General features: G+C 44.1%; 1 protein-coding gene across 2 annotated transcripts in view; it reads left to right on the top strand.

Annotated features, from left to right (window-relative positions):
- Nucleotides 1–13,621, top strand: part of SYNPR (synaptoporin) — a 196,348-nt gene that overhangs the window by 100,944 nt on the left and 81,783 nt on the right. The window contains exon 1 of one of the 2 annotated variants that reach the window (XM_083156051.1): nucleotides 10,219–10,609. The exons of the other annotated variant lie outside the window; for it this stretch is intronic. Within the exon in view, the coding sequence (XP_083012177.1) occupies nucleotides 10,586–10,609 (24 nt within the window). The 5' untranslated portion in view covers nucleotides 10,219–10,585. Of the gene's footprint in view, nucleotides 1–10,218; nucleotides 10,610–13,621 lie in introns of those variants that run through there. 2 annotated transcript variants of the gene reach the window in all.

Raw genomic sequence — 13,621 nt, 5'->3', positions numbered from 1 at the left:
GTCTTTGGGAATAGCTTGTGAAGACATGGTAATAGTGTTAAAAATCAGAATGGCCTGACTGAGGAAATTATAGAAGGGAGCACAGTATTAGGGCTTCCTTAATAAATAGAGTTTAAAAGAAACTGACCAGGGAGTCCACTTTACTCCATCGATCAATGATTTGTTCACCTGGAGAACAGGTGTTCCGTGATCTGCATGTAGGTCACAAAATCATGGCTGTTCCTGGCTTTGGTGTGAAAGCAAAGAAATCATTGTTGGGTTATCAATTGTCCTCAAAGTATTTTGCTCCGGGACCCCATCAGACAATAAAAATAATTCCAGGACCCCAGCAAGTTACCGCAGAAAGTCATCACATCACATGTGTAGTCAGCAGACAGCACATACATGGCAGCATTGTGGAGGCTCAATATGATGGGAGGAGTCTAATATACCATAACCCATCACATCACATGTGTAGGCAGCAGACAGCACATACATGGCAGCATTGTGGAGGCTCAATATGATGGGAGGAGTCTAAAATAACAGACAATTCAACAGATTTTTTAATCACTGACTGAGATTAGAAAAGTCATCAGCCTGATGGTCAACAACATGGAGCCGTGATCCCATACTGAGAAGGTCAGGACCCACTTTGGGATCAGGACCCACATTTTGAGAACCGCTGATCGAGACTGACAGCAGTCAAGTTGAACACATTTACTAGTCTTTCTTCAAGTATTAATGCTGACACCTGCAAAGCATAACTTGCCTAATCTACCAGAATGTCCTGGAGACTTCTAAACTCCAAGGACTCAGCCTCCTGCATCCTGCCTCCACCGTCCAAAGATGAATTTTGCTGTAATTTTCCTACTCCCTGCAATGTGTTGCTGTACTTCACTTCACCATCCCCCAACCCCCTTTCATTTTTCACTTGGACCTTCCCCCTTAAAAGTCAAAAAGTATTGTTAAAAAATGTAAAAGTCATATCTGCCCTATAGGTGGCTCCAAGCAAGCCCCAATGATTATGGGAGCATGGGGGGAGTTTGGGTTTAAACACGGGCGTTGCATAATGCGAGGAGTGGGAAATGGAGGGTTGTTTGATTGAAAGAACATATTTTATTCGTCGTGGTCCCCATCAGTTAGTTGACAAAAACTGTATTAACTACAGAACTATTTTTGTAAGATAAGATAAGATAATAGTTTATTGTCATTGTAGAACAACAGAAAAAAATTGTAAAACAACGAAATTACATTCTGTACATGAATTTTTTGTATATACAGCGTTTTATAACTTCACATTATACGCAGGGCCGATGTGTGGCACTGCAGCGCCCGGGGGAGGCACCCCGGCGTTCACGCGCTCCACGTGGGGGATGCGGCCGCTGCGCACAGGGGGTTGGGGGGATGCGTCTGTCGCCGCTGTGCTCCACAGGGGGGGAAGATGCGGAGGGGGGTTGGGGGATGCGCCATCGGGCGGGTTCCGGGGGGGGGGGGGGGGCGGGGGTCACTCACCTGCTCCTAGCTCCTTCTTCTTTGCTGCTGCTGCCGCCCTCTTCTTCCCCACAGTACCGCCCTCCAGTGGCCGGCGCCCTAGGCAAATGCCTAATGCTGCCTAGTGGTGGCGCCAGCCCTGCTTATACATCAACGATCGTGGGCAGGAAAAGTTATCAGCTTTCACAATATCGCTTCCAAATATTTTTATTTTAAAGCTGGGTACACACTGGACAACTTTTTGAATGATATGTTCAGTAACAACCAGTTATAAAGACACTTTTGTGTATATCGTTCAGTGTGTACACACTGTATATTATTAATGACGCATATTCCCGCGTGTCATTATTGAGGTCATCTGTACATGCAGCTCAATTTCTACAATGTTGTTGACAACTAGTTGCATAATAAACGGACCAAATCCAGCAATTTGATAAAATACATTGTTAAATTGTTGGTGAATTCACACAATGGCCCTTATTCAGATCTGATCGCAGTACAATTTTTTTGGGAAAATGGGCAAAACCATGTGCACTGCAGGTGGGGCAGATGTAATATGTGCAGAGAGAGTTAGATTTGGGTGGGGTGTGTTGAAACTGAAATCTAAATTGCAGTGTAAAAATAATGCAGCCAGTATTTACCCTGCACAGAAACAAAATAACTCACACAAATCTAACTCTCTCTGCACATGTTACATCTGCCCCACCTGCAGTGCACATGGTTTTGCCCATTTTTCCAAACAAATTTGTACTGCGATCAGATCTGAATAAGGGCCGATGTGTACGTGCTATATCGGTTGTTGTTTGCCCTAACTGGTTGATCTATCCCTAAGGATGACCTACTTGTGTTGCTACCACTATCATTATATCATTGAAGTATGTAGGAGTTCCTCAAGTCACTTCTAATGCTGAGCCGAGTACATCTATATTAATTAAGCCAAACTAACAATCTTCATCCTCCTGTCAGGGAATGTGGTTGTGATTGACAAGCTTCATAGAGAAGCCAATAACTTATGTGAAAAATAATGATTTTCATGTGGGAGCCAAGTTGGAAAATGTATTTATACAGGTACTGCTCTGAAGGCCAGTTGTCTGCACAAGTTTAAGTATTGTTGACAGTAATTAGGCTTTCTGCTAGCTCAGAGCTTTGGCAAAGGTGAACGCAATGGATATATTTCATATTGAGCTCAGTTTGTTTACACAGGGACCAGTGTAAGATATATTGAGCATGTGGCTTCAGTTGGATCTGTCACTTACCCTTTACCCAGATATATGATATAACACAAAGGACTCTGCAGGCTGCACTGTGTATTGTGCGTTCCTGGCCGCCGGGTGTGGGACGCTGTGTGTGGGTGCGCGGGGGAGGTAGGGCTGGCTGCCAGGTGAGGAACGCTGGGTGCGGGGGTAGGGGGCTGTGGGCAGCTGCCCGGGCCCCTCCAGAGGCCGGGCCCGGGACAGCTGTCTGTCACCCTCCAAACAGGATACTTATTAAAAATGTATATGGTTTCAAATAAAAAGTATACAGTATTAATTTGTTGTAGCCTTATAGATGCTACAGTAGATTAGAAGCAAACATTTACAGCATGCCATAAAGGTTCTAGCTGGAATTTGAGTTTCATTCTTGAGGATGTTCATTGATAATTTATTTAAGCTATTAAGTCAATTATTGTTTAGTAACACATGCTAACACGGAAACACCAGAGCATTCACTGATTCATTTTAGAAAGGATTCGACTCCCACACTGTTTTTACACTGTAGGCGCGCTGCACTCGGCACGGAATACATGTAAAGTAATCCGCATCCCCTCGCGGGGCTCGCTACGCTCATCACGCTTCGGGCTCGGTGGAACGCTGCGCTCGCCACACTATATAAAATCAACTCCATGCATAGTAGATAGTGGGGTTATGAACAGGTACAAAATCATATCAAATCGCATCCGATCCCATCGCATCGCCTGTAATCGCATGCGATATATCTTCCGCCGTGAAACTAAACGAGTACCCCAATTTTTTATGGATTTCGCAAACTGCAGTAGGGTTGGTCATTAACCGTTACTGGGTAGTGATGTCCATTCACCATCAATGACGATTCTAAGTCATTGATGGTCTACGACCAATGTTTTTCCATTGATGGGGGAGAACCAGATTTCCACCATTGATTATACACAATTTTTTTTCCCACTTTGCCAGGACACAGAGTTTAGCTCCACCTTCAGGCTCTCATTGGGCCTCAGCCTAATGAATTGTAAAGTAGGGGTGACCACTGGTGTGTGAAACCATTAATATTTCCCTTGCAAATGGTTTCAATCAATCAAGAGTACCCATCAGTGGTACCAGTGATGGTGACCATTGATGGGTAACCTTCCAATGGCCATCCCTATCGCTGGGTAAAACCAGAGCTGGTCCTCCCCTGCATAGTATGATACATCGATGATTACGTTGTTGAGTTTCCTGATGAGCATCTCTAGAATAAGGGGTGGCTTTGCAACAGACTTAGCCAGATAATATTTTCTATCTATAACCACTATGAAGACTTTTTCATTACAAATCTAATTGCTTTTCCTGCCTTCTCCAATTTGTCAGAAACTATTAATTAGCTCTTGATCAATTTACACACACACTCACCTCTCCTGTGGCGGTAGAAATGTCATTAAATGTCAATCATGTCATGGATGTAGTCTGGAGATTGCCCTTGAATATGTTGCCTAATCTGCATATGAGTGTGTGTGTGTGTATGGGGGGGTTATTAATTAAATGTATATGTGTATATATATATATATATATATATGTATACCGTATACAGGTCGGGTATCCCGTATCCGAATTATTCCAAAAACCGTGTTTTTTTGGAATAATTCAATTTTTTTTTGTTCAACCCCCCCCCCCCCCAACCCTCTTTTAATACTTACCAAGTCCTCCGGCGTCCACGGCAGGCCTTCAGCATCCTCTCCGGCGGTCCCAGGAGTGCTTTGCGCGAGTGTGCGCGCGCGTCGGTGACGTCACCGGTGCACGCGCGCCGGTGACGTCACCGGCGCGCCTGGGAATTTGCGCAAAGCACTCCTGGGACCACTGGAGACGCCGGAGACGGTGCTGGTGGCCTGCCGTGGACGCCGGAGGACTCCATGGATGCCGAGGGACCATCGGGGACCCACCAGGGGCAGGTAAGTATGGCAAAAAAAAATTATTCCAAAAACCGGAATTTTCCCTTATCCGGAATGCTCGTGGTCCCGAGCATTTCGGATAAGGGATACTCAACCTGTATAATATATATGCCAGATCTACCACAGATGAGTTCTTTTTATTGTGAATGCATAATAAATAAATAACTAAGATAGGAGTTCTGTTGAATTTGAGATGTTGCCCGTAGCAACCAATCAGATACTATCTATTATCTTCTAGAAGGTGCTAAATAAAAAGTAAAATTTGATTAGTTGCTATGGGCAACATCCCAACTTTAAAAGAACTCCCATGGACTGAAATGTTTTAAGCGATTGAAGTTCATTCCCACCATCTGTTGTAGTCATTTGTCTTTACATAAATTATAAAACACTCAATAATTGAAATGCATTATAGGTCATTAAATCTGCAAGATCATATTGTATCTTGGTTTTAATCAATTAACGTCTGCAAATTCTCTATAGCATGACAACATCATTGTGTATACGAAATACAAGAAGCTGCTTATACTGTGACATGCTATAGGAAGACCAAACCATTCTCACTTCCTGATCTCCCTGTACTTGCAGACTGTACTGTACATGCAAAGGTCACATTTAGGGTCTTTAAAGTAAAACTTAACCATAAAACACCAACAGAACATAATCATTGTGTATAACACCATACAGTTATGTTAATGTTATATACAAACACACAGGATCATAACTATAGGTGCGGCTAGCGTTGCCACCTCTCCCTGAATTGGTGGCAACCCTCCAGGACATTTTTGCAGTCTCCCGGATTCTGGGATTCTCCCGGAATCTGGGTGACTTTGAAAGCCTGCACAGCCTCCCAACTGAGTGTGCACACTGTCAGGGGTATAGAGAGGGTGGTTCCAGCGGAGCATGAGCTCTGGGTGCCAGAGAGGCCACAGGGCATGCACAGTGTTTCTCCAGCACTTGCGAGTTGCTGCCCGCCCCACAGCTCCTCTACCTCCAGAAATATTTAAACTGCGCTGCAGGAGAGGATGGAGGAGCACTGTGCAGCTAACAGCTTAGGATGCTGCAGCAGCGCTTCCTCCCAAACTGAGCTTCAGAGGAGAGATCAGCCGGCTGCTACTGTGTATCAGTCCCAGGGCAGTGCCGTCTTTGCTGTCAGCTGATGAAATGGTGTTGCCAGTGTGGAGGGGGGGATTTGTGTGTGTGGACGGTCAGTGTTTGGGGCAGATATGCATGTTAGAGAAGTGAGGGGGTGGGGGAGGTTGCTGTGAAGTTGTTGTCACTGGTGTCAGAGTGAGGGGAGGATGTATGAGGTACCTCTGTGTAGGAGTTGTCAGTAGGGGAAATGTGTTATTAAATATAACAATAGGGACTTCAAAACATTTCTGTATTAGAGACCACGCCCACTTTTCTGCAGAGGTCATGCCTGTTTTACAAAGCAACGCCCACTTTTCCAGGAGCGCATGCGCACATGAAGGTGTGGGGGTGATGTCCAGGAATCAATGATGCCTGAGGTGGCAACCCTAGGTGCGGCTCTGGGGGTGACACAGTCGCTGCCCCACAGTCCTTGGTTCTGTCCTAGAACAGCACCCTATAGCCAGTATTGCTACTACAGTGCTGTCCGGATGCTCCAGGATGCACCCTGCAGTCTGTAAGTTGCTCCATGATGTCATACTTACCAACTTGGCAGCCAGCACGGTGCATAGGGGGCATGGCCAGCACAAAGGTGGCCTGTGTGGTGGTGTAGTGGCACAAACGCCTGTGCTGTGCAGAGCCAATAAAACTGTATGTTGGGGGGGGGTGTTTACGGTTACAGCTCTATTGTGGGCGGCTAAGGGGAGGGGCCAGGGACTGGATGGGGATGTGGGAGAGGTAGGCACCTATGCATGTTTTCATGCTTTCAGGGGCACAGGGCACACTTTTAATTTGTTGCAGACACTGCAATACAGTATATGCTCACTAGAGATGATCATAATACTATCCTATTACACCATATACAAAGCATAATACCACCCAACATGGCCTGGCCACTGGAGATGACCATAACACTATGAGCCTGATTCTAAGCTGCCTACATATGCTGCTTAGTGAGCCCAAAAAAGCTGCCCGCCACCCGGCCAAATGCCTGCCCCCTCCCCCGCCGCCATATCCCCTCGGTACCATGTGAGGGGATGTACATAAACATCCAAAGGGGAGAGAAATCATGTGATGGTCGCATCTAAGCCGACTTTTATTTCCGTGATGTTATGTGACGTCAGCAGCCAGCCCCGAGCAGGGAATACCCATCAAACGCTGGGTGGTCCCCTCCAGCCGCCCACCCGCAACGCCTCCCTCCCCTACCTGTGCAAAAGCCTCGGTGAGTAGGGTACAGGCCCAAGGCATTTGCACAGATGGTCGGCACATGCGTAAATACGGGCATACGCAGACTTCCACCATTGCAACATGGCTGAATTTGGCCCCTTCAGAGCCATGCTGAATCACCCCCTATATATTTGTACACATCATTACTGTACTTGCAAGACCATTTGTTTCTTCTAGATGACCCCCCCCCCCCCCCCAACCTACACTACAGTATATATACTATGTGTATTCTACTTCACATGTGATGTTGCTATAGGCAACCGATCAGAATCTGCTTCTTATTTATTTAGCACCCTCTAGAAGATAGTAGACAGGATCTGATTGGTTGCCCATAGCAACATCACCTGTGTAGTAGAATACACATCTTAGTAAATTTCCCCCGAGCCTTTTATTTACTGCATAGGCTCCAACTGTACTGATTTAGCTGGTACACTGTAATCCACTGTACCGATTGTACCTGTTTTTGGTGAAACAGGCGGCTCCCCTTCATTATATAGCAGCTGTGACAGGCGGCGACCTGGCGAGTCCACAGTTCCCCTTCACCCACCAAGAAAATCCGGCCTTGGCATGTCCTGCACCCGTTCCCAGGGGTGCATTGCTGGTCCAGAACAGTGTGCGTCTCGTCATGACACCATGAAGACGCACCGCGGACCCGCCTTCGCACCCTGTCTGCGCACGCTTTTTCTGGACAGTGGCCGTGTTGTGGGTGTGGAGGCGGAGCTACAAGGAGGTGAGGGAAAGAGCACTACCTGAGCTGGGGGTCGAGCATCCTATTACACTCCCCAAACCTGGGTCTATCATCACTGGCCCGAGTGCTGACTTCACCCAGTATAGGAGCCACTGCTTGATCTGAGCATTAGTGGCTACACCCCTTATACCAGTGTCCATGCCCCCATATCCATGTCCAACTTTTTTTTTTTTTACAATTTAAAAAGTCTGGTTTAAATATTTAAATTAATTGTATTTTTTTATTTTTATTATTCAAAAATGGTCTACATTGAATGTTGAACAATGTTAATGTTCTTATTTTAAAGTTGCTCACCATTGGATCTGCTACTAGCGCTAGGGCTGTTGAGCCTGACTAGACATTGGAGCTGAAAGAGTTACGGCATTCATTATAAAGGTAATCCAGGAGAGAACACAGATATCGGACTGCTTAACTTTCAGGCCCGATCTGTCCGGCTGTCCTCATGCTATTGTGTAGTAACCAAAATTCATCAAGCTTCGAAATTACAAAATTGTCAGAGCTTAGCAGCGGGAATCTTTGCCACCTACAGGTGGCAATGATACCTAGAACCTAGCTCCTTCCCATAGGTAGGTAGCCCAGGTTCTTTTAAGATCCCTCTACCCCTTTTCTCCCCGCTCTAGAACTCCTGGGTAAGACTTGGCAGTGCTAAGGTTTACTGCTACAGAAGTAATGATAGTAATCTTTGGATCCGCTGTCTCTGTACTGAAGCAATGTTCACTTGATCCGCTGTGTCAGTAATTTACTGCGGATAATTGATCCACTGGAAGCCAGCACTATCTGGGATTTTTTTCACCTGCCTGTAGGCAGGCGAAACAAAATATCTGATAACTGCTGTGATCTGAAACCACATGGGAAACTACCCTGGATCCTGTATGTTTTCAACCAAAAACTGTATTTTTTTTCGAGCTGCAAATGAGTTGTCTGAAAAAATCATTGGGCAAAAAATTGCGCTAAAGCTTTTTTATCTCCTAAAATCTATTAGTCACAACTGAATACCCCCCTATTTAGTGACATGCTTGTAATCAGTTTATGAATTTACCATTCCTGGTTTAGGAAGCAACAACTAGGGTACTTGTGTATTAACACGGCGCCCATCGAATACCATCGCATACCACTAATTAAGGTATGCGATGCGATGAGACCCAATTTTTTGGGTCGAAACACCCGCAGTGTACAATAAAATATCGCTCGAGTGCAGCGAGCCCGCGAGGGGTGTCGGTACGCATCCTCTGACATTTTCATACCGCCACTATCCACGTCGGCGTGGAGTTGATTTTAGATAGTGTGCCGAGCCCGAAGCGTGGCGAGCCCCGCGAGGGGACGCAGAATACATGTGAAGTAATCCGCGTCCCCTCGTGGGGCTCGCTGCACTCGCCACGCTTCGGGCTCGGTGGCTCACTGCGCTCGCCACACTATCTAAGATCAACTCCATGCTGACGTGGATAGTGGGGGTATGAAAACGTCGAAGGATGCGTACCGCCGCCCCAGCGGGCTCGCTGCACTCGCCACGCTTTGGGTTAGCGTTGATAGTGGGGGTGGCGTTAACAATGGGGGTGCATTTAACGTAGGAATCATCCATCAGGGTGCCTGTACAATTAAAAATTGGATCGCATTGCATGCGTGCGATGCGATCTGATCAAAACGATGCATTGCGATGGAAATCTTGAGCGTCGTGCTAATACACAAGTACCGCAACTAGTTGTTAAAACATGCAACTTTTATGTATTGATTGGTTCCAAAATAAAGCCAGCATTTTACAGTAATACTATTGTATCTGTGTGTCCTGTAGTACGGCTGGTGTTGACTAGATACCATATTAGCACAGATGCCTTAGGTCTCATATCGATATGTTATAAATTGCATGTGTTTATTAACAATTATAATATCATACCCACCAGTATTCCCAGCAATCAGTAACATTGCATTTGTAGTGCGGAATCTGTTTCCTGCTATTTAAACTTGTATTTCTCAAGACCCTATGATCTGGGTCAATACTGCAATACTGGTTCCACTAGTCCGGCATGTGTGCCCAATGGGCATATACCACTCAAAGAGGACTCTAAGCCAGGAAGATTGCAGTGGATGATGGGGTGGGTATAGCTTCAGCTGCCAGACATCCTGCCCCATTAGTAGTTATACCACTACCACCACCTTAATGAGCAACCTTAATGAGCAATGTTGGAAGTTTGCCCGGATACCATTTCCTGTCCAAACGAGGTTGCTCATTTTTAATTAATACTCATTTAAATAGGATACTATATAACACAAAGAATTCTCAATATTGATATACATATTTTCATCTCATTGGTTCTTCCCGGATAATTCCACATAGTAATATTCATTATTTACAAAATAATTGAAAGAACATCAAATCCCACATGGGTTGCACTGAAAAAAGTTCATCTTTAATACACCACCCAGTATGTGTCTCCTCCTCTCAGAATGTATTTCTGAATCTATACAAAGGAAATGTATTTCAGTTCTTGCATTATACTATGAACATGGCTGTATGGTAGAGTACAGCTAAGCCTCCAAACACAGAAGAGGTTTCCTGCTGCAAGTAAAAGTATCACACAGATCCCCAGCCTTACAGTTGGCTTTACACAGTAATCTCCAATGTTATGACAATTCTTGCCAACCCTCAGGAAAGGAGTCTGAGGCTGTTTTCTTGCTTGGGTTAACATCTCACTTTCTCTGCATTCATTTCACCTCTTCATTCACTATTCTCCATGGAAAGGACAAACAGCTGGAATTGTCTGCACGGAAACCTCTGGTTACCTTGTCCGGTTTAGCATGCAACAACCTCTGTTCAATTTCCAGAGCACAGAGTTGGATTATAAATTCCTTTGTAAATGTGTATGGTGATATTCGCTCCGGTAAGTTGAATGAATGAATGGCACCAGGAGTACTAACAGCTTTGCTTGTTTATTTATCTTTAAATACTTTTTTTTTTTAAATTTCACTTTATTTGCACTTTGTGCGTATTTTAAAATTTGAATGTTTTTTAGTTTTTGTTTTTTAAATTGTATTTCATTGCGCAATTTAAAATGACTTTATGTAAATAAAATAATTGACTGAAAATCAGAAATCAGAATAGGATTGATTATCTTTACGGGGCTTGTTATGCAGATTTGATACGTCCGATCTAATTAATGTGCTTCTAATGAATTAATTGCTCATTTTTGAAAGCCACTAGGGCACATACTAAAATATTGAACCAAGTGAAGTAGAATTTCTTCAGACTGTAGGGATTCCCCACTGACTTGAACTGAGATTGCTTTGAAGCTTTGTCTAAATATATTCTAATTCTTTAATACCCCCAACAAAAGGAGAATACAGTCCTTGTACATTGTAGAACATTCTTGTGCATTTTAAAGACTATCTATCTATCTATCTTTATCTATCTATCTATCTATCTATCTATCTATCTATCTATCTATCTATCTATCTATCTATCTATCTATCTAACTATCTATCTATCTTTATCTATCTTTATCTATCTATCTATCTATCTATCTATTTATCTATCTATCTTTATCTATCTATCTATCTATCTTTATCTATCTATCTATCTATCTATCAATTTGTATTTTCCAGTCTTTTATTTATTTATTAATGCCCTCCTGTTTATACTCATTTCTAACTCATGTTGATTAGACAAAATTACACAATTATCTCTTTACAATCGTTTCCACAGCTCAATTTGCTCGTTTCAGACCACAATAAGTGGATATTTCAATGGTCTTGTATACAGCAAGCATGTAACAAAAGTTGCAGCACTGGAATATACATCCTTACACCATTCTTTAAGCCACCGAATCATGTTTTTGTTTTCGACAATCCCATCATAATCACTGCAGATATTTATATAATGCGACAAGAGAATGATCTACGGTTCACTGGTCGTTTTATTCTGGAAAGGGCGAATCTTAAATAATGTTATTTTGGATAAATGCACCAAGTCGTTCTCCATCCTTCCAGTGTGCACCCGAAACATCTGTCTTCAGATATGCTCACTGTGCAATAAACTATAGACTGGGGACTGTGTTCACTGGGTGGAATTATAGTATGAGTGCTGCTGTTGGAATAGACTGACAGCATGGAGCAGTGTTAGACAGTTATCTGTGTGTACAGCCTGCATCTGTGCTGAGACTCGGAATTGCTTTAAATGTGATTATTATGTGGCAGATGGATTAAATATATGGTCCAGTTTTGAAAGTGATCATTGTATTGTTTTTAATCAGTTGCTATCTTTTGTGCTTTAGGCTAATTTCTTAAGCTGGGTACATACTGGCCAATATATCGGTCACTTAAGCCCGGCATGTCCAAACTGTGGTCCTCAGCTGTTGTGAAACTACACATCCCAGCATGCCTTGTCATAGTTTTAGCACTTCCTAATAGCACAACTGTGGCAAGGCATGATGGGACTTGTAGTTTCATAACAGCTGGAGTGCCATAGTTTGGACATGCCTGACTTAAGCGAACCGCCGATATACAGTGATCCCATTGGCGGTTAAGTACACCAGTAATGACTGTGAACATCTTTCACAGTCATTTTGCCAGTGGTATAACAAAAAAGTCAGCTCCCTCCACCAGAAATGCTCAGCCTGTCTCCCTTTTTACCTGCTCGCTCCCCTCTGGCCACCGCAGTCTCCAACGGGACTGTAGGTGCCGGGATCTGCAGATCTGTGGTTCGATCACATCTTCTCCACTTAAAAATGTCTATTACAAAAAGGCCATAGACTAAGAGCAGAACGTCATGAAGGCTGCCATTTTGTGAGAGACTTTTTAATGGGAGCAGAAGTGCTGAGACAACAGAGAAGCAGGTCCTGGCAGTGGTGTACCACTTAGCCCCTGCAGGCCCCCAGTGAGTCCAAGCCACCACTGAGTGTTTGGGGGCTATTGCTACGCCACTGTATATCACATCGGATGTGCATCTTAACTGATAGCCAATAAATCTGCAGAATTATATCGGGCCATCTGGCTTTGTGACTACCCATACACTTGTTGCTGGAGGCTGACTTCATAGTTCGGCCCACCCAGCTGCGGATCGTGACCGGCACATCAAGAGGTATATTTACTAAAATGGGAGTTCTATTAAAGATGGGATGTTGCTATGGGCAACCAATCAGATTCTATATATTATCGTGTAGAACAGGGGTGGGGAACCTCAGGTCCGGGGGCCGTATGTGGCCGGTCTGAGTGGCCCGCCCACCCGCCCAGCGTCTTTGTCGGGAGTCAAGTACAGGGGAATTCTCACAAGAGATCGGTAGTTCTCGCGAGATTCCTCTTAATCAACAGCAGCCGGAGACTGACAGTACTATTCTGCGGCCCCCGAAGGATTTTTTCCCCCTTGGCACAAAAAGGTTCCCCACCCCTGGTCTAGAAGGTGCTAAATAAATTAGTAGATTCTCATTGGTTGCTTTGGGCAACACCCCAACTTTAGTAAAACTTCCATCTTAGTAAATTTACCCCAAGTGACTGATCGGTAAGTGTTTACACTTGCCTTGATTGGCTGCCCGGTTGGCATGGCGGCAGATCCACCGACCGGTCAGTCGGGTGTGTACCCAGCCGTTGTGTTTTTTTGGGTGGGGGGTTTGTAATATAAACATCTTTGAATATTGATAGTTCCCGATAAAAACATTAACTAGAAGAAAATATCAAGATCAAGATGTGATAATGTATTATTTATAGAAGCGGGGAATGTAGTCATTTGTTTTGTGTTTTTTCCCAACTTTTTTCAAATGTTTAAGTGCTGGGTGTAACACTGAATATTTATGCTGTGAAAGCTGTACACCTTATTTATAATTGATAACAGTACAGGAGTGTCAAGACACTCAGAGATAAATGGCCAGAGTATTACTAAATCGTCTTCAGCATCTGCTGAT

This window comes from Crinia signifera, chromosome 8 (genome assembly GCF_055691185.1).
Source record: "Crinia signifera chromosome 8, ASM5569118v1, whole genome shotgun sequence".
NCBI lineage: Eukaryota > Metazoa > Chordata > Amphibia > Anura > Myobatrachidae > Crinia > Crinia signifera.
Note: the sequence above shows the minus strand (reverse complement) of the source record. Positions and strands in the feature narration are given on the sequence as shown.